Genomic DNA, 21,031 nt, shown 5'->3' on the forward strand with positions numbered 1-21,031 from the left:
TGTGGGCGGCAGGTCCCGCGTGCTGGGTATTCCGATCTTCTGTCTCGGACTTGTTTAAGCACCCGGGGGGGAATCCGTCCAAAGCAGAGGAAAAAAAAAAAAGACAGCCAGAAGCACTGAAGTCGTGCACGGCCTCGTGGCAGCAGCTACTGTGATGCCAGCCCCTGGTCAATTTTCACCCTAAAAGCCAGGTGACTGGTACTGTGTGTGTCAGCACAGCGCTCCGCAACCTGGGTGCATTTCACCTGAACGTGGACGGAAGAAGAAAGCTGACAGGCTGTTTCGCTGGTCTACAGTGCTGGCACAGTGCGGGGCACCTCACCTGGGACCTGAACGAGGAGCCTAGCAGCCCCTCCCAGGCCTCTGCTGGGGGCTCCTGTCTCCGGTGAGGCCTTCTCCGAAAGGAGAAAGGACCCCAGACTGTGCAGCTGGGGAAAAAAAAATCCTAGCTTCAACAACACATCTGCCACAAACTTCCGATTTCAACTTCGCCCAGCAAATTTTGGGATCTTGCACAGACCACAGGAAATTTCTACAGCGGTGTCTGATTTACATTAAAGAGCAGTCTGCAATCTCCCCGATTCATCCAGTGGGATTATCACAGATTAGTGGGTACTGCAAAATTGCATAGTTAAACGTGTTTTGTTAATTCCATTTCTAAAGCACTGAGATTTGGGGGGGATTCAAAATAGACTGCGGCACTGAAAGTATTAACAGTAAGCATTACATCATGTCCCACTCCCCCGCACCCTTAGAGCAATCAAATAATCAAAGTACAAGACGCACCAGATATGAATTCCACAACACACACGTCATTTCTAGACAGGCAGATAGGCAAGAGACCTCAAACCACAACCAGTGTGGATCTGTTACAGTCGGTGGCAGGCAGGAACCTTCACCAGGCCCGTCTTCTGCTGTGCAACTTTAATACATAAAACTTGTACATTGACCCAGTTAACCCAGCTGAAACAGTGTAGCTCAGCAACTTTGAGAAGTCTAAAAGATTAGTACATGCCATCCCCTGCCAACACAGTTCAATACTCAGCCTCAGGGCTCAAACTGCACAGAACAAAAAGAAAAATATTTCAGCTAATGGTCAGTTTCATATTTAGCCAGCTTGTTGAATTTCAAGCATGCATTAGAGAGCGTATCCACGCAGCTGGAGGAACACTTGCTTATTTAATATTGACAATAATCACACCGGCAGGCAGAGAGGGAATAACAACCTGCAGTCACACCAGTGCTCCAGAAGCAGGACAGGACAGCTGTGTGCCAGGTTCTCTGCCACTGGACTAAAGCGGGGGTGGACAATTCCACTCCATGACGTCTGGGTGTTTCAGAGGGAACTCTCAATTAAGACCTGGAAAAGACAAAAGAGCTAACATCTCATTCAAAAAAAGATATAAAAACAAGAAAATCCTGAGACAATCAGGGACTAGACTGACTCACCTATTCACTAAACATAATAAAAATAATTATAAGTGAAAGCAATTAATTATTATTATAAACTGCTTTATAGGTAATGGGGACTCCCCTCCACCACCACCAGTGTGCAGCCCCACCTGGATGATGCTACGGCAGCCATAGTGCGCCAGAACGGTCACCACACACCAGCTATCAGTGGGGAGGAGAGCAGAGTGATGAGGCCAGTTCAGAGAGGGGGATTATTAGGAGGCCATGATTGGTAAGGGCCAATGGGAAATTTGGCCAGGACACCGGGGTTACACCCCTATTCTTGTCGAGAAGCACCCTGGGATTTTTAATGACCACAGAGAGTCAGGACCTTGATATTACGTCTCATCCGAAGGACGGCGCCTTTTTACAGTACAGTGTCCCCGTCACTATACTGGGACATTAGGGACATTAGGCCCTGCTGGCCCCACTAACACCTCTCCTAGCAGCAACCTTCTTTTTTCCCAGGAGGTCTCCCATCCAGGTACTGACCAGGCTCACTCCTGCTGAGCTTCAGTGGGCTACCAGTTGTGAGTAGCAGGGTGACATGGCTGCTGGTGAGTCATACTTGATTAAAGAATGCAACATAAAAATTAAAGTTGTATTTGTATAAGGAGACTAAATTAGGACAGAGGGGCAATATTTTTTCTCTTACTAGATTCATGACAGATCGGTATTTAAACTCATGGCCATCCAACTGATGCCAGCACACCAAAACAAATGATCAAACTACATGCACTTCGAGAGCAATACCTGCACCACAGAGCTGTATAAAAACAAATGGGGAAAAAAAAAAACACGAATAAACTGACATTCCACTTTTTTTTCCCCGATTTGTCTTTTGGAACTAGTGATTTTCTGAACTCCCCCCCAAGCCAAAATGAATCACGGTGTAAATGATAGGACAAGAGACCTGAGCAGAGGGAGTTGTCTGAAAGATAAGCAGAACACTTATTCACAAGATTCCACAGGAAGAGGGGTGGGGCTGTTTCTTTAGCTAAGGCAGCAAGAAGGACTTGCACAATAACCAAAGGAGTAGCGAAACACTGGCTTGGTTTTATTATCATCTACTACCAATAATTGTTCGGAGATTATTTCAATTTGAAAATAAAAACAGCATTATTTGGAGCTACCAGCATCACAATGTATGGCACCAAATTTACCAGTTTACCAAAAGCACAGTTGAAACAAAGGACAAAAGTAAAGCCTTTAAGCAGGGTTAATGAAACCCTGCATTACTGAAATGTGCTGATTGTGCCCTCAGTGTTTAATAGATTACATGACTTGTTTCACACATCATATTGTGGTATAAATGAGTTGTGTCCAGAGGCCACCACACCCTGCCATCAAAATATCAACATTGGTTTAAAGGGGGATATACAGAAAACAAAAAAATATCTAGATGTGAAATATGTAGCTCAAACAATGCAGCAATGATCAACACCTGTCCTGGAGAGGCACAGACCTGAAAGATTTCTAAGGAAGTTTATACCATTTTATCCGTTGTTTATACGTTGAACCATAACTGCATCCAATTCCATCTGCTCCTTCAATTATGTAATTTACACATTTGTTAGCATTATGAACTAGCCGCCTTCTGCTGTTTGACAAATGTAATTATTTCCTAATTACATCCAAAGGCAAAAATGGCTAGAACTGAGAAAAAACTAGGGCTATGGTGAATCTGTGAACTGAGATATTGTGCTGCAAAAAACTGAAGTGTTCTTAGACACAAAAATTACACAGCTTTGTAGTTAAATGACCTCCAGACAGAGCCCCATTCCAAAAACGTTTGCGAGCACGATTCCTGTGAATGCCAATTTTAACATCACCCCCACTCTATCACTACAATGAATGTTAATGCGTGCGTGCCAGTTATCTGTCACCAGTGAAAACATTCCATGTCAGTCATTTGATGCTACAAAACCAAAAAAGCCTGTTTCCTTTGATTAACAGTAAAAGATTATCTGCCTTCTGCAGAACATTGGCAGTTGTCTTCCTAATGCAAGTTGTGTTACTGAGAAATATTGTCTCGCTATACGCAACACCCACACCGCGTGAGTGGTTGCAGCTGTGTCCTTTCCCTTAAATCAAAGACTGCTCGTTCACATCTCCTTGAGATCATGTCCCTTCTGACAGATGGGATGCGTTTTCAGATACAAAAAAAAGGTGATTTTCAAAATGTCAATCCCAAACTGTCTTCTAGACTGCGACGAGAACAGAGAAATGGGGGACTGAGAACCTGTGGGCAGGAGAAAGTGAGATGTTCGCACTGTTCTTAGCTACATATAGAAACACACAGCTACTACCTTAAGGAAATCGGAGGTTTATAACTGTATAGTGCTGCTGCAGAGTTTCTGGTTGAATTAGATTATAAAATTAGTTTCTAATGTTAAGAAAGGATGTCACGGGAATAGCTGCAACACAACAGCTCCTCCCTGTGGCCAGTCTGCATACTGCTACTCTACGCCAAAAGCTCAAAGCTTAAAAATTGTATAAACATGAGCACACCGCCCATTTGATGGGCAAAACCACCTTTCCCTTGGTGTCTCAGTGACCAGACACACAGCCTGATCCGCTGAGGACCTGGTGTGACGAGAAAAGCATCTCGCCGCATCGTGAAACAAAGAAAATGGCATTCTTCTCCTAATCCCTTCTGTCAGTCGTGTACGGGCCGTGCCCCAGCAGAGCCCCTCTCCGATTGGCTGCGCACGGTGGAGCCATGCCAGCACCCACACAGAAAGCTTCTATCCTGCCCCACCCTTAAATGCCAGTCTTTAAAAAAAACAAACAGCCAAAACATCACATAACTACTGAGGCATAAAAAGCAAAGGGCATTCTACAAGCACCGTACCTAAAGATCTGTTACAAAGCCCCACTCACAAGACCGATCTTGTTCTCAAATCGGTCAAATGTGACATAAGATTCACCTATTGGTGTATCTGTGGCCTGATGAGGATCACAGCAATTCATCAACCCGCCCACACCTAGGAGAGCTATCAGTTGTAGTGTTCATGCTTCTGAAAAAACAAGGCACTCCACTGAATGGATGAGAGGTAGCTAACTCCCCTCTCTGCAATGCATCATAATTAACAATAGGCTCCACGCCTCACTTCCCTTTACGCCACACTGGTTTTCCACTGTGCCAAAGCAGAATTCACTGAGCATTTGGTTGTTGTGCCCAGAACCACAATAACAGATTTGAACTTGAAAAGAAAAACAAAAAACTACAATAGCATAAAATGACATCTACCTGCCCACAATATTTAAACAGGACACATTAAAAAAAAAGTGAACCCCCTCCCCCCCCCAGCTTCCCTTTTACAGAGGCTCATTATCCCATCCAGATTGGAAGGTTGTCTCAGGTATTAACATTACTGTGTTAAGCTTTTAAGCAAGTCAGATGTTGTCAGACAGGTGCTTTTGGCAATTCATGCAGGAATACGAAATCAAGCACCAGACCTTTCTAAGTCTGTTCGGAAGCCCTGCATTTTCACAAGAACAGCAACAAACTAGAGGCCATTCAGACCATCTGGGTCATTTAGCAGACAGCAGCTAATTGACAGCCAACCGTGTCTTGGGTGAAGTCAGGGTATCAGCTACATGGCTGGGCAGTTTGTTCTAGACCCCCACAATCCTTTTGAAAATGAAGTGCACTTCCACATCGTTTCTGCTCGTCCTCTGCCTCATGTTTCACCGTTCATTCTGAGGAAGTCCGCTGGTGTCAGAGCCTTTGCGGATTTTAAATACTTTAATCTGGGTTGTGCTACACTGCAACAGCACATGAGGCTGAGGGCCACTGAGCTCTGTGTCAGACTGGGACACGAGTGTGCTCTTCAGAATCCAGAGGCCATGAAGGCTCTGCAGTTTAATATAACCCACATGATCAGCTCATAAGCCACAATTCACCTAAACCTTTTCATCAAACAGGAGAACTTCTCACTGTCCTCTTGCCTTTGCCAGATAGTAGAACTTCTTCTGCTGCAGCCCCACTGGAAAGTATGCAGATAAAAGAGATGCACAGAAATCTCCTGCAGGACTATTGCGTACAGACTTATTCTGGAATAAGAGCCGTTTAAAACAGGGAGTTGGTCAAAGCCAATAATTCTGTTAAATGATCACCTATACACAATTAAAACATTCACACTGCAGTGGCAAAAGCCAACAAAAACAGAAACACATTCAACAATTACTTGCACGTTACGTGTACAGCATACTATATAGCTTCAATCTGAAATACAGCAGCAAACCTAAAATGCACCAATTGAAAATACATGTCACTACAAAAACTACACACAGCAGAATACTGTTTCCACTTACCGTGCTGGAGCTGGTATCCTGCTGAACCAGCAGAGAACTGGAAATTCCTTTCAAGGATCCATTTAAATGCAGAAAGAGATCTTAAGACAGGCCTGAAGTAATCAATAGTGGGTTAAATTAATTGCATTTATATAATGCTTTACATATAGGATGGAATCCACTACATTCACCACTGAAGTACAGAGCCCACCTGAATGGCTGCCACACCAGGCAGACGTGAGAAATTGATTTTCCAACTGAATTAAAGGGGGCCAAGTTGTACAAGCCTGAGGTGCAGTATTACCAGGACACTGGGGATACAATGCTTACTCTTAGGAAAAGAGGCTTTCTATCAATTTTGCCAGACATTCAAAAGGGGCTACTGAATTCTGTTCACACATTTTTCTGTTTTGCCATTCAGTTTTGGAACATTCACACTGGCAAACAGCTTGAGCAGAAATAATTAAAAATTATTCAAAAAGAATATACGTTAAATAAAATAAAGAAAAAGAATAAAGTAAGCTTAAAATGAACAAAACAATGCCACTTCGAGGTGGAGTTCAGTTTACGCCATTTTGTTTTAATGCATGAAATCAGCATCAAAACGTTCCAAAAGCTGTCCCAGTTCTTACACTTGCCATCAAAGAATGAATAATTAAAATAAAACATTTCTAGCACAACCCAAACTGAGGGAATCCAACTCCTGTACATATAGTATTTACACCTGCGGTCACAGAAAGCTTTCACCACCTGCTGTTCACATCCCCGCCTGGGATGTCTCCCTCTGCTGGCCAAACAGGCTCCAATACAACAACAGCAGGAGAAAGGCTGAAGACTTGGAGAAAATTGTTGTAATTACTGGTAACGAGTCAGATATGGATGAGTCCCATGTCGGTGCAGCTCTGGCAAACAGGTGAGAGGAGAGTGACTGCACTACTATTCCAGTTTATACAGTGTTTTCTACAGTAGCCCAGACCCTGCTGGAAAGTGTTGATGGGGAATCATTTCTCTAAACTACTGGTGGGGGAAAGTCCGCTTCACAGAGGCTGGACAGTTATGTTAAATAAGGAAACTTCCTTGAAGACAGGTCTGTATTGGATTGTCTTACACGGTGGCACGGTGACACGGGGTGAGCTGCCACCCTAGCTCTTCCTCTGTGGAGCCCGAGTGGCGCTCACAGCGGGCAGCAGAGGCGCGAGCCGGCCTCAGGGCGAGTCTCCCCCGGCGCCGCGCCTCCGGAAGAGCAGCAGGCTGCGGTCCCAGGCCGTGCTGCCGAAAGCGCGCACCAGCTCCATGCCGCAGCGCCGCTCCAGGTACTCCCGGGCCTGCCCGGCCACGTCCCCGCGGACGCCCAGCTCCTTGAAGTGCTCGAAGTCCCGCCGGCCCAGCCTGCGGAGGCGCCGCGCCGCCGCCCGGTAGCACTTCCAGGGCTGGGCCTCCAGCAGCAGGTGCTGGCAGAGGCGGGCGAGCCGGGACAGCAGCGCCAGCAGGGCCGGGTCGCCGTGGTTCAGGTGGACCCACATGGTCACCGCCAGGCACAGGCCTAGGTCAAAGGACGCGCGGCCGAAGCGCCCCAGGTACCCCCCAAGCTGCGCGCGGCAGGCCTGCTCCTGCGTGACGTCCAGCGGGATGAAGGACACGGTCTCTGGGAAAGGGTTGCTCTGCTGAGCCCTCTGGATCAGGGCCTCGTCTAAATCACACCCCAGCAGGTGGAGCTCTCTGCTGGGCTGAGTCTCCCCAGGACTCCCGTCCTGCCCGAGGAGGTGCCTGTACAGCGCCACACTCAAATCCTGCAGTTTAAGACAGGAAAAAATCCCCACAATGCATTTCAGAGCTCTGCATTCAACTCAGTCAGGGTGTTTTAATCTAACAACAGCACACATTCTAAAACTACTGATGAGAGGCTGTACCGCATGTTCAGAGAAATGGAATAACTCAACATTTCCGTGCTGTTATTTAGTTTTAAGGACCTGCGTGATGATTTCCTTTCCTCCAACGTATTGCATCAATTCGGTGTGCTTAAATATAAGAGAACACTGAAAAATATTTGACATCACTCCTTTGGGTACATAAGAAATGCCAAATCTTCGCAGCTCTTCTGCAGACACGGGTCCTGTGCCGGGCCCACTAGAGAGAGCATCCTGAGTGCCTGAACTCACCCCGGAATTGCATCCCACGTCGAGAATCAAAATGGGCGCACTGTTGTCGGAGCTGTAGCCCAGTTCCTCAAGCAGATTGGCTGGTATTAAGCTCAAGCGGTTCTCCGGAGGATTGAACGTGTAATAATTGATAAAATTCCCAAAACGAGCCGCTCCTGGATCATCTTGGAACACTTGCTCACACTCCTCTTTCACGCCGTCACCGGCGGGCGCGGCCATGTTTGTCCGGCTTTAAAACCGCTCCGGGTGGAAACACGCTGGAGCTGGAAAACAATAGAACCGCCCGCATCGGAAGAAAAAAAGGGGCTTCGGAAAAAGTGTGTAGTTACGCTTCTGCTCAATAAAATATAATAACCACTGATTGCGCATTTAATAATAACAGCTGATAGACAGGAATGAAAATACACACGACACAGTTATGTGTTATGTTCTATGCATGTGTCACCAAGTGTTTTTCTCTTTTTTCTGTAAAACAAGAAAGTTTGACATGTCGTTTGGAACCAGGGATCAATTAGCAGCTATCAAACATGTCATGTCAGCCGAATAGCCTCTTCTAGTTTGTAACCTTTCCTATGTGCGTTGTTAATAATGACCCACCCATATACAGTCGCCTAATTAAAAGCAGAGTTACAGTGAAGTCTGGCATCGCGCCGCGGGGTGTGTCCTGCACCGTGTTGGTATTTCTGTATCTGAGCATTATGGACTGCTGAATAGTAGGAGACCGGTTATAACCTCAGGATATTCGCTTAGGAACTGTCTCAAAACAGGTACATATCAGGTAACGTTTATCGGAGCAAGATGTTAGTTTGCGCAACTAAAGCAGTTGTAACTGCTGTTTTCTTAAGATTTCTGAAGTCGTAAAACTGTACTTATTGAAAATACTGTACGGAACATTTATATTTACTGAATCTAGTTGCCTCCCCCTTGTTCCCCTCCCAGTAAAAACAAGAAATTGGGCTTGGGTAATGACATTGTTTTACTGTCCGCCGTTTGGACGCGTTTAAGGCAGAATTGTAAAATACATCTGGCAACTTACCAAAATACTTCTACAGGTATGGACAAATTGCAATTCAGAACAATGCGCGGGATTTTATTTGCTTTATGGTTTATTAGAGGAAATTGTTTAAAGCATAAAGTGGTCTTGCGCAAACTGTTTTTTTTTTCAAACCTCAAAACCCTTAGTCAGGATCCATTTGGTATTTGGTGGACATAACGCACAGCGCACAGGTAACCGCTTCTCTGCTTTTATTTATAACTTTCTAGAATTCTATATAACAAGTGTAGAAAAGTTGGGCTGTGTAGTTTTGTTGTGTGGGGTTAAAGTTTACAAGCAGACGTGAGAGATAATACCGATCTCGAAGTTTCACTGTTGTTACATCTTCTATACCAGGATTAACTCAAAAATATCGATTATTTCTTATACAGGAATTACCCACACAATACCACGAAATGGATAAACGTTTATGAAATGGGAATTTATCACTGGAGTTACCACATGGACAAATCCCTCGTATGTACAAGTAATGCTGTTTTAGGAAGCTGTTAAGAAATTAAAATGCCTTGGTAAAGAAACAAAGACTTAACTGTTTGAAATTAATTTTGTATAGCAAAGAAAGCAACGCACCATCGCGACTTCAACAAACGACGTAATCAAGGTGAAACACTTCCATTCACATTCACAGCAATGAGCTAACACCAACGATATAAACGAATCAAGGAAGTGTGAACACGTAGAGGCGCGACCTACAGCAGGGCGAAGAGACGTGGGAAGTCAGATCTGAGGGGGTCTGATCAATTTTATTTCCGCAGACAGCGCCTGTCCAGGAATCCTGACCGCTGTCTTCAAGGCAATGGCGCAAAACCCGGAACCCGGCCGCCAGACTCTGAAACGGAAGGCAAAATTTGCACCTCGAGTTCCGTACAGTAAGAACTCATCATCATTTCTGTTTCTTAATTATATCACAAGCTTGCCCTTTGACAGGAAGAGCAGCTTTGCGATAATTATTTTTTTTTTTATTTGGGAAGATCATTCTCAACGCAAAAGGGTGTGCTAATAAAAACATTCAGCTTTTCATAAAATAATATTCTCAACAGCAGAAACTCCGACCACAATTCATAGTATACCAGTCCCAAGGGGGCCACAGCACACTGCCTGGCATACCAGCCCTATATAGCACAAGTACAAGGGAAGGAGTGCAAAGGGTGACTCCGGCAGGTTGAGCCCGACAGCACTCACATCACTGGTGCAGGTGGGGGCTGTCATTTCCCAGGCAGCGCTGGTGGGCTTGGGTGGGTTGTAGAGGATTCGCCCCTCCTTCTCTGCTCCCACCACCTCGCTTAAGACATGATCCGAGACTCACGATGTGTCCCCGTGCCCCCAGATTAATTCCAGCTTGACAGGTGATTGCAAGCCGCCAAGTGCATGCTTATAGAGCTACTGATCCCCTTGCATTTCAGGGCGCTGAAATAATCTTGAATAATATTTCATCATCCGGCCACTCCTGCATGACTGACTCTGCCCTGTTGACAGGATACCAGAAGCTGCATAAGGCTGCCATGACCACCTGCAGCAAAGCCCCTGATGACCAGCCCTCCCTGGGCTACCTGTCCCCCCAAGAGGTGGTCTGCATCAACCAGTACATAGAGCTCATGGTTGTGCCACAGTCCAGGCCAGCCCCCCTGGACATGCTGGCAGCCGGTGAAAAACACGAAGGGTTAAAGACAGAGGAAGAAAGCACGGGGCTGAGCTCCATCGGGATAGAGGATTTCTTCAGTCCGAGGCCAGGGGAACAGCAGGCAGCTAAAATCGTGGTGGCGCTTGGCGTGGCAGGGGTTGGGAAGACCACTCTTGTCCACCAGCTTGTGCACGCCTGGGTGGCTGGCAAGATTTCCCGAAGGTTTGCCTTTGTGTTCCTGTTCCGATTCCAGGAGCTCAACCTGATGGAGGAAGAGCTCTCCCTCGCCAGACTAATAGCGGAGAAGCATAAGCACCTGAAGCAAGGCACGGTCAAAGAAATCCTGCAGAGACCCGTGTCTGTCTTACTCATATTCGATGGCTTAGACCAGTACAAGCACAGCCTGGATTTCAGCCTGCCCTGCTCCGACCCGGACAGGGCTGTTCCTATCCCCTCGCTGGTTGCCAGTCTGATGTCGGGGACCCTCCTGAGCGGAAGCTCCGTTCTCCTCACAGCAAGGCCTGCAGCCGACCTGAGTGGAGCCAAAGTCGATCGGTACGTGGAAGTCTTGGGGTTCCGCGATCTTCAGCGACGGGCCTACTTCGATCAGTTCTTCAAGGACACTCAGCTTGCAGCCAGAGCATTCCAGCAAGTGGAGAAGAGCGACAGCCTCTACACCTTGTGCTACAATCCCTTCTTCTGCTGGATGGCTTGCTCCGTATTGAAGAAGGAGACTGACGCTTCGGAGTGCCGCCTGGAGACCATAAGCCAGCTGCTCTCTAACTTTGTCACCTGCTTGGTCTCCGCAAGAGCCCGAGGAGAAGGGGCTCCAAGAGACCTCTTCCTCAAACTGGGGAGGATGGCTTATCATGGGATGTGCAATGGGATCGGAGTTTTTCCTCTGGAACAGTTAGCAGCCTTTGAACTCCCGTCAGTTCCAGCCTCTCCGCTCCTGTCAGCATTCTTGCAGAGGGAAGCCGGTGGAGAGCATGCCGTGGTCACATTCCTCCATCCTGTAATCCAGGAGTTTTTGGTGGCTTGCTCCTGCTTCCTTGAACCATCCGGCAACATTGGAGAGGTACTGGAAAAACTGTCCTCCAGAGACAGGCAGGCAGAATTCTTAGATCTGTTCCTCGCTGGTCTTTCCTGTCCCTCAGTGAGAAAGCCCCTGGAGACACTCCTGGGAGAGTTTGAGAGCGAACCCCTCCAGAAGACCCTCAACTGGCTCAAGTTCTCCCCTCAACAAGCCCAGCGAAGCTGGTCCAGAGAGCAATACCTGCGCCATTTTCATTTGCTGTACGAAAGCCAGAGTGAGAGCTTGATCCAAGAGGTTTTCGGAAAGCCGGCGAGCTTGAGCGCCACGTACGCGAGAATCAGCCTGCTGGACAGCTCCGCCATTGCGTATATCGTGGGCCGCTGTGGAGACCTGGAGAATCTGCAGCTGAGCTATTCCCATCTGACCGAGAACGTGACCAGGCGGCTCCTGCAGGCGTTCAGCTGCTCTCAGAACATAAGGTGGGTGCCCCGTCCGCGGCGTCAGAAACAGCAGAAATACCACAGTATTGTAGAACAGGTTCCTACTAATTACTAATTACTAATAGCAGGTATCCATACATTATACCTGGAACAAACCTATTAGGTAATAGCGGCCCTTGGGTCGAAAGATTAATCCTAGATCTGGACCAGGTAAGTAAATGAGCAGCAGGTGAGCGTAGCAGAACGGAAACAAACAGGAAACAAACACAGATCAAAGCCGGAGAGAGACAGCGAGGGTACAAGGCAATATCTAAAAGCCAAGAAACCAGGGAAGAAATCCAGGTGCGCAGCTGAGTAGAACATGAGGGCGATCCCAAGCCAGAGTCGAGATAAAGCACAGACAAAAGTTGGAAGCTAAGCAATAGCTCAGAGAGAAACTCTATAAAGGAGAAAGGCGCGGTGCTCGGTCAGACCTAAATAGCCTGCTTCAGCAGGAGACAGGGGAAGGCGATTACTCACAGGAGAAGCAAGCTCTCTGTCGTGACAGCGTTTCTGCTGCAGCGGCCTGACGGACACATGGAAGGGGGCGTGACCGTCTGCCGCAGTAGGACTAGGATTCTCCACAGCGCTCCCCAGGGGTCTGGCCTGACGTTACAATAATGCATTAATAAAGCCAGTAATCTATTACATGTCACCCTGCAACTTACAACTGGCAACCCACTGAAGCTCAGCAGGTGTGAGCCTGGTCAGTACCTGGGTGGGAGACCTCCTGGGAAAAACTAAGGTTGCTGCTGGAAGAGGTGTTAGTGGGGCCAGCAGGGGGCGCTCACCCTGTGGTCTGTGTGGGTCCTAATGCCCCAGTATAGTGACGGGGACACTATACTGTAAAACGAGCACCGTCTTTCGGATGAGACGTAAAACCGAGGTCCTGACTCTCTGTTTTCATTAAAAATCCCAGGGTGTTTCTTGAACAGAGTAGGGGTGTAACCTGGCCAAATTTCCCATGCCTCCTAATAATCTCCCTCTATGAATTGGCTACATTACTTTGTTCTCCTCTCCCCCCTCCCCCCTCCAACGGCAGGCAGAGCGATGCGCCGGTTGGAGTATTCTCAGTCGCATTTAATGGCAACGTCAGCTCAAAGATTTGGTTCAAACCACCAAATGGAGATGGGCGTGACGACAAGCGGACCCTACTGATGCGGGATTAACGCTAGGAAAGAGAGAGAAAGCCAGTAATCTATTATTGGATTTGTGGTCCAGTTATGTTTAGCAGAGGTTTTCTTAACAAAACACATCACTGACATCTGATTTGCCAAGAAACATTATATGAACATTAAACATTTTCTGTGTTTTTAATCATTCCCTGCAAATCGTTAGTGCTGCAGCAAAGTTGAGTACTCGTGCCCCATTGTCCCCTGTGTTCTGCAGGCTGTCGCAGTGCCAGGTCAGTGCGGAGTCCTGTGCCCACCTTGCTTCAGCTCTGCGCAGTGGCAAGACAACAGACCTGGACTTGACCTATAACAGCTTCCTGGGGGACCTGGGAGCCAAGCGGCTGAGTGTGGGACTGAAGGATCCGAACTGCAAGCTACGCACACTGCGGTAACACTGAGGCATACATTCTGCATGTGAATACTTCTTCATGCAGCAGAACACGTGGGCTGTGAGGAGGCTAGGACTGGGGGACTGATCTGCATGGCGTTTAGGCAATACTCCACACCTTTGTGAAAAAATAACTTATAAATGTTAAAATACTGTATGGAGATGCTGATTTTACATAGTTCTGAGCACTGGATGTTGTAGAGTCATTATTCTGAATTGGCTGCTGCCGTTTACAGTATTTCATGACAGTGTAAGAGTTTACTAAAAATTAAAGAAATTAAAGATTACAAATAACAGGGAGACATGGGGGCACGGTCTTTAGGTTTGCTGCCTCGCAACATTTGGGGACCCAGGAACTCCAGGTGCTCCGGTTTCCTACCACGGTCCAGAAACATGGGGGCAGCTTAATTGGCTTCTGGGAAAATGGGGCTTGGTGTAAGTGTGGGTGTCTGTGTCTGTGTACACTCTGTGATGGACTGGCGTCCCATCCAGGGTGTCATGGGAGCCGGTCCAGGCTCCCGCGAAGCGTAGTTCAGGACCCCATGCAGACGGTATAATCTGGAAGTGACTGGAATAAGACTTCAAGGGAAATACAGCAGGAGCAGGAGGGGATGACAGACAGGGGGGGCGTGACGGCTGTGATCTGGTGCTCAGGGGGCGTGGCACAGGCAAACAAGTCCTAAGGTAGTCCAAAGGGGAAACTGGGGCGCAGTCCAGGGGCCAGGAGCTGGGAGATCCAATCTAAGACAGGCAAGATTAAAACCGGAACGGGATCAGGAACAGGAACAGGGACAAGTGAACCAGGAGGAATAAAACAGTAATGAGCCAAGGCGCTCCGAGCCCCGGACTCAGCAGGTCAGGATGCCGTGATGAAGCCTATGCCCTCAAGCCGCGGACGTAGGGCGACTTGGTGGTAGGCGGGCCTCCGGGCGTCCGTCTTCCAATGCAGAGCTGGGAATAGCAAGAGCGCCAAGCTTAAGTAAGGAGACAAAACAGGGGGCAGGTGCCTGTACCCAACTAAAATACGAAAGGGCCGGAGCGCCCTTAAGAGGAGGGATTACGAGCGTGACACAGGCCTTGTCCCAGCTTGCAACCCTTGCATGCTGGGTTAGGCCCCTGCTCCCCCGTGACCCTGAGCCGGATGAAGCGATGAGAAAACAGAACGAGGGATCAGGAATAGCAAGGTCCGCGCACGTTTGCTGCACATTTACTGGAATCCTGTAGCGTGTGTGTCCTGCGGTGGCTGACGCTCGGTGTGCGTCTCTAGGATGGGGAGCTGTGGCCTGACGGCGGAGAGCTGCGCGGACCTGGCGTCCGCTCTCGCCAGCGGCTCCTCGGAGCTGCGGGAGCTGGAGCTGAGGGGAAACGACCTGGAGGATGAGGGGCTGATCCGGCTGAGCGCGGGACTCCGGGATCCCGGCTGCAAACTCCAGTCACTGAGGTAGGCTTATTCCCCAGGTGCTTATAAGCAGATCCGACGGACATATCAGAGAGCCAGAGATTTGAGTGCCTGCTCTGTTGCTGCAGCACCCTGTCTCTTCTTTATTCCAGTACTGTGCTCCGCACATGGTCTTGGATCCCACACGTGCACCAGCTTGTAGACAACTCGCAGGCCAGGTCTGCCTGTAGAAAACTTGGAAAGCGTGGGAGTGGGTCTTGATTGGAGAAGTAAGCCAGGGGAATGGCTTGAATCCCACTCATGTTGCCATCCTTATGGCTTTCAGAGTTCAATACCCTGCTGGCAGCTGTTTGTTCCACGACAGTTGCAGCCCTCCCTGGATGACTCAGTAACCACGGGCATCCTTCCCTTTTTGATTGCACAGCAACGTGGTGTGCCGGAAGTGAAAACCGCACAGCGGAAACGGACTTGCATGACTCCCTCTAGGGTTCCTCTAGAGAGGGCATACCTCTCAAGTGCATGAAAAGTGGTGGAGGGTGGGGGTGGGGGTGGGGGCAGGGTGGCGTCAGAAGAACTCTGAGCAAGAATGCCAAGCGTCTCGCCTCCTGTGCCCGCGCAGGCTGGACATGTGCGAGCTGACGGGGGAGTGTGGGCAGGCCCTGGCCTCTGCCCTGCGCGCCAGCCACTCCGCCCTGCGCACGCTGCGCCTGGAGAAGAACGAGCTGGGGGACACCGGGATGAAGTGTCTGACCACAGCGCTGGAGGACCCCAACTGCAAATTAGAGCACTTATTGTAAGGCATCCTCCAGCTGGGGGGGGGGAGGGGGAGGAGGCACGGGGCATCAAACTGGAGTCATCCCATCTTTATGGAAACTCAGCTGTGGGAGGATTTGTGCCTTTGCATGAGATGTATATGAAATCAGCCTTTAACCATGGCTTTTGTTGCTTTTGTTGTCAATTGCATCTGTTCCTATTTCAGTTTTTTTCATCAAATGACTGTTTTGTAAAGCCCTTGGAGATTATGATCTGAGACAAGAGAAACGTTACTGTATTCCCAAATCCAGCACGCAGCTGGTGTTTCATCTTCCTATTCACAAAACTGTGCAACTACTTCATGTGTTTCTATTAATCATATATAAGTCTAGTGTCTAACACCTAGTGACGTTTCTGGTACAAGATATACGAATTCAAAGTATGCGATTTGGAATTGTGCCTTTCCCCCTCCAACCACAAAGACTCCGCCAGACTCTGACACTTGCTGGTTTACAGAAGCGCCGGGCTGCTCAGCCGGTGGGCTGAGCGTTGTCCTTTTCCCTCTGCAGTCTGCACGACTGCTGTCTGACCACGGCCTGCTGTGAGGGGCTCGTCGCGGCGCTGCGCTCGAAAGCATGCCGGCTGACGGAGCTGGACCTGTCCGTGAACGAGCTGCACGACTCCGGGATGTCCCAGCTGTGCGGCGCGCTCCGGCACCACAGCTGCAAGCTGGAGAAACTCAGGTCATTAGGTCCATTTTCTAACCAAGGTCTCACCACTTTGTTACCACTTTATCCCATACAGGGTCATGGGGGAGGCGGAGCCTATCCAGGCAGGGTACACCCTGGACAGAACGCCAGTCCATCGCAGGGCAGACACAAACACACACTCACACCAGGGCCAGTTTCCCAGTTGGCAATTAATCTGCAAGCATGTCTTTGGATTGTGGGAGAAAACCTGGAATAAACCCATGCGAACACAGGGAGAACATACCAACGTCACGCAGGAGGTAGCACCCCGGGAATTGACCCCAGGCCCCCAGTGCTGTGAGGCAGCGATACTAACCATGACCAGAAAGGCCAGATACAAATCTATGGGTTTCAAAAGAAGAGGGGCCATGTTGGGAAAATAACACATACGCTGGAGTTTCCTTCAAGATGAACAAGACTATTAATCATATATAAGCAAAGGCAGAAATGTCCAAAGTACAAGTAAGTTGAAAAAATCTATGCAGAAGTGGAACATCTCACTTTTAGTTTTATTTTCCTGTCTGTACTCATGCCTTGGAAATTCTATTTAATTTAATTGTCGTAATATTTTGCTCTCCAGCATAAAATAATCCCTAGTGGCTGTTCCACAAATGAGAGTTGGAGGCTGTAGTGGGAGGTCTGGGGAAACTGAAGTAGCAAGAGGGAAGCAGTGCTCTAAGGACGCGAGCTAACGGGTGAGCATTGGGCCCCCAGGCTGGCCCGGTGTGAGCTGACCAGCGGGTGCTGCGAGGAGCTGGCAGCGGTTCTGTGCTGCCGCAGCTCCAGGCTGAGAGAGCTGGAGCTGGGAGTGAACGAGCTGAAGGACGAGGGAGCGAAGGTGCTGTGGGAGGCCCTGAAGGATCCCCTCTGCAAACTGGAGCATCTGGGGTAAGGCAGGGGGGCTGCGGAGACGCCTGTTCCACGACAGTGCGGTCCTTTTCAGGATCTACCATACCAGCCGCAGGCTCCGGTGTGCACAGTCGTGCTGAAGGAGGAACGAAACATCATCTTCACACTGTTTTGACTCCGTGTGTGTGTCTAAACGGACTAAAAATCAGGTAATAAACCTGAGATGCACAAACTAATGGCAGCCGCTGGGTAACAGAAGCTCATAAAAGCCAAAACAGATCCAACTACTATGCAATGAGAGCCTAATCCATTCTTTTGTAAGAAACCTGCAAAGGATTTTCTGTTGTTTTAAGTTAAGTTCCCTTTATTGGCCATGTACAATTTTTTGCATTAGGAATTTGTCTTTTCACATACCCCAGCTTGCTCTCCATGAGACACAGACAGGGAGAGAAGCTTGGGGTCAGAGCATAGGGTCAGCCATTTACATGCCACCCCTAGAGCAGCTGGGGTTAAGGGCCTTCCTCAGGGGCCCAACAGCATAGGATTCCTCTGCCAGCTGCAGGATTCGAACCAGCAACCTTCCAGCTAAAGGCACAGCTCCTTAGCCATAGAGCCACCGCAATGCCTGGGTGGGCTTTTAAGTGGTCTGATAAGTGTTTTACCTCGATTGTTTGCAGATGCTAATTCATGCCAACATAAGAGTATGGATGCATTTCTCGATATCCCTTTTAACGAATGTCTGAAAGCCTTTACCTTTCCGGCTGTCTTTGCTCTTGTCAGCATGGAGCTGACCAACCTGACCGATGCCTGCGTGGGGAAGCTGTCCACAGCGCTCAGCCTCAACCGCTCCCTGACGTACATTGAGCTGAAGAACAACACCATGACGGACGCCTCCGTCCCCACCATCATCAAAATGATCCAGGACAGCCCCACCCTCCAGAAAATCAAGTGAGTGGGAGTGACGCGCAGCGCCCTCTTCAAAAGGCTGAACAAGGAGATGAAGGTCAGGCCAACGTTAAAATCGCCCACTGCAGAGCCAATAGAGGAAGCTGATTGGTGGGTGGATTGGAAGACACCCATGGTCCCTCAGTCCTCTCTAGCTGCCCAGAGACCATTTAAATATTGAGATAGTACTGATGGTTGTGGGGGAGGGAGGGGAGCAATCTGTGCTGTTAATGAAACACAGTGCCATCTCTAACCCCTGTCTCCGTGTTTCCGCCACAGCGTACGCTACAACGAGTTCAGTGAAGAGGCACTAATGGAGATGGATAACTCTGGCTGTGATATCGAGTACTGAGAGTCTCTGGACCGAATGCCACAGATCCTACACTCACCAAATTAAAAAAAAAAGCTGTTATAATAATCATTTGTGCGCTTTAGCTGTGCTGTGCCGACAAGAGCTTTATGTGCCTTCACTAGGTGCCCAAGCAGAATGTAGGCAGCTTGGGAATGGCCAAGCCTGCACAAATTAAAAGAAGCATCTCTGAAAGACATGTTGGACGTCTTCAGATCCCCTGCTTGGCTGTCTACACCAGACCCAACTGTGACTCAAAAAGCCAAGCTGCCAGATGTCCTGGGTTTGCGTCGGCTCCATTCAGAGGCAGTTGGTCTTCCGCTGTCGCTATGTTTGCAAAATTGTGTGAATGTGTAATTTACCCTGTCCGTTTTGAAACCCATCTGATGAAACAAGTTGTAGGTTTCTTTCGGTAACTTCATTGCAACACTGCAGCCGAAACCAACACAGTTCTGTCCAGGACTGTGCCTCTCTTCTGCCTTTACTCTGCCACTCTATAAGCAGTGCAGGCTGGTCCAGTGGTGACACAAGGCCAAGTGTCAACGCTCTGTCAAACTTACAGGAAGACCCCCTCAACACTCTGCAAGTAGATTGCAAACAAGACACTGCAGTGATCAGCCAGTTAGGATAGTGGGCATTGAGGAGAGAAAGCCATTCAGTGTCTCACTGTCTGCTCAGACTTGTGGCAAAACAACTGGCTTGCAAAAAGATTAGGACGATTCAGATCAAACTCGTAAGTTAAGCTTCTTCTTTCCAAAAACAGTACTATGACCTTCAGTGCTTCCTATGTGAAATCAGGCCTGTTTATTTTGGGATAAAATAAAAAAATAAATAAAGTCTGAAAAGTGAAATGACTCCCTGTTTTGAAAACTCATTTTTGCCTTTGCAAAGCCTGCCTGGATCACCGTCATGAACTGAACATGAGTTAGTGTATCTCAGGCAGTAAAACGTCACATTACGGATTGCAAATGGCTTTTAGTGATGCTTAAGATATTGAATGTATCAGTAGCGTGATAAATGTGATGATGGCCAACCTCTTCTGTAGTTTAAGTGAAAGTTAATAACATCTGACTACATCCTATGGGACATTTTTGACCATTGCCTGAGCCATAACTATTACATACTGTTAGGGGTATGTAATCATTTGTTAAAAATGTTAGAACATGATCAATAACATGCTACTAGTTATACAGATTCTGATAATATACAGTATAGACAGATACTTAAAGCAAAGTATTGCCCTTCACCCTAACATTATTTAATCCCAATCCATCTGTCGGTCATATGTATAAGAGACAATGCCAAATAACAAGGAAAGACATCTGAGTGTTCAGTTCTGTACATTCACACACAAGTCATTTCTCAGCTACTCTACTGTATATGCCTGTTAGCAGTGTGTATGTCCCTCCATCCACCTATTTTTTAATCTCCATCCAATTCAGAGGAGTGGAGTGGTAGCATTATGGCTAAGGATCTACACCTATAGCTTGAAGGTTGTTTGTTCAGATCCTGTGGAATCCTACTCCTTTGGGCCCCTGAGTGAGGCCCTTAACCCCTTTATATATAGCCCTTAACTCCAGAGGTGCTGTATAAATGGCTGACCCCATGCTTTTCTTTACCTGTCTGTATGCCTGTGTGTCTCACGGAGAGCAAGCTGGGGTATGTGAAAAGACAAATTCCAAATGCAAGTAATTGTATATGGCTAATCTTATCTTATAATTCAGAGTCACTGCTGAAGCTGAAGCCTGTCCCAGCAAGTGAAGGGCTCAATGCAGGGTACAACAATCACATCAGGATGAGCAGATGGATCCCTAGGTCTGGAACTGAGCCCAGGGCTTCAGGACCATGAGCCAGCAGTGTTTAACCACCCATGTGTGTATGTGTAGCTCCTGACAGTATTGGCCAGTAGAGCTATATACATTTTCACCTGGGTGATACACTGAACACAAACCCAAGAAAAGAAGATCCAAGTGTGCAATAGTAAGAAAATTGTGCAGGACACAGAACACAAGTCTTCTTTGCAGCCAACAGCCAACAATGATGCATCTTGGAAATAACTGCACTGCTGAAATTAAAACTAAATATTTTAATGGACTTGCAGATGGAAAAAATACTGCAACAATCTGGGAGGTGAAGGTTATTTATCCTTATCTGGTGTTTGACTTTAAAATAATTCAGCACAGATTTAAGCTCCAACTAGCAACTGCTAAATGCATATCGATTTCAATATGATTTTACATTCCAGTAGGCGGAATATAAGTATTAGTATAGGTAAACATCAGAACCACTTGACAGAATCGTTCAGCCACGGACAGTCACCAATACTA

The 21,031-nt window shown here is 47.9% G+C and overlaps 2 protein-coding genes across 12 annotated transcripts; one reads left to right on the forward strand and one right to left on the reverse strand.

Moving 5' to 3' along the window:
• Positions 1-6,310: 6,310 nt before the first annotated feature.
• Positions 6,311-8,129, reverse strand: bcdin3d (BCDIN3 domain containing). The gene is made up of 2 exons (XM_088633750.1): positions 7,911-8,129; positions 6,311-7,541 (listed from the first exon to the last, which is right to left on the reverse strand). The coding sequence occupies exons 1-2, from the start codon at positions 8,127-8,129 to the stop codon at positions 6,957-6,959; spliced, it is 804 nt and encodes a 267-aa protein (XP_088489876.1). The 3' UTR covers positions 6,311-6,956.
• LOC148678529 (NACHT, LRR and PYD domains-containing protein 3-like) lies at positions 6,487-19,558 on the forward strand. Of its 11 annotated transcripts, none has more exons than XM_088633738.1 (11): positions 8,543-8,677; positions 9,336-9,420; positions 9,720-9,823; positions 10,441-12,100; positions 13,490-13,660; positions 14,928-15,101; positions 15,679-15,852; positions 16,382-16,555; positions 17,276-17,449; positions 18,191-18,358; positions 18,635-19,558. In XM_088633738.1, the coding sequence occupies exons 2-11, from the start codon at positions 9,374-9,376 to the stop codon at positions 18,705-18,707; spliced, it is 2,919 nt and encodes a 972-aa protein (XP_088489864.1). In that variant the 5' UTR covers positions 8,543-8,677; positions 9,336-9,373; the 3' UTR covers positions 18,708-19,558. The 11 variants fall into 11 exon arrangements, with proteins under 11 accessions (XP_088489866.1, XP_088489867.1, XP_088489872.1 ...); XM_088633739.1 differs by lacking the exon at positions 8,543-8,677 and adding an exon at positions 9,010-9,137; XM_088633740.1 differs by lacking the exons at positions 8,543-8,677; positions 9,336-9,420 and adding an exon at positions 6,487-6,664 and having other exon boundaries at positions 9,720-9,833.
• The last annotated feature ends 1,473 nt before the right edge of the window (positions 19,559-21,031 follow it).

This window comes from Lepisosteus platostomus, chromosome 1 (genome assembly GCF_059453375.1).
Source record: "Lepisosteus platostomus isolate fLepPlt1 chromosome 1, fLepPlt1.hap1, whole genome shotgun sequence".
NCBI classification, from domain to species: Eukaryota; Metazoa; Chordata; class Actinopteri; order Semionotiformes; family Lepisosteidae; genus Lepisosteus; species Lepisosteus platostomus.

What these genes read in the sequence shown, in the direction of transcription:
- LOC148678529 (XM_088633738.1), top strand. Translation starts at nt 9,374, where the DNA reads ATGAAATGGGAATTTATCACTGGAGTTACCACATGGACAAATCCCTC. An exon ending in ACCACATGGACAAATCCCTC is followed by an intron (nt 9,421 to 9,719) that starts GTATGTACAAGT and finishes TTATTTCCGCAG; the next exon opens with ACAGCGCCTGTCCAGGAATC. An exon ending in AGCTGCTCTCAGAACATAAG is followed by an intron (nt 12,101 to 13,489) that starts GTGGGTGCCCCG and finishes TGTGTTCTGCAG; the next exon opens with GCTGTCGCAGTGCCAGGTCA.
- bcdin3d (XM_088633750.1), bottom strand. Translation starts at nt 8,129, where the DNA reads ATGGCCGCGCCCGCCGGTGACGGCGTGAAAGAGGAGTGTGAGCAAGTG. An exon ending in ACGTGGGATGCAATTCCGGG is followed by an intron (nt 7,542 to 7,910) that starts GTGAGTTCAGGC and finishes CTTAAACTGCAG; the next exon opens with GATTTGAGTGTGGCGCTGTA.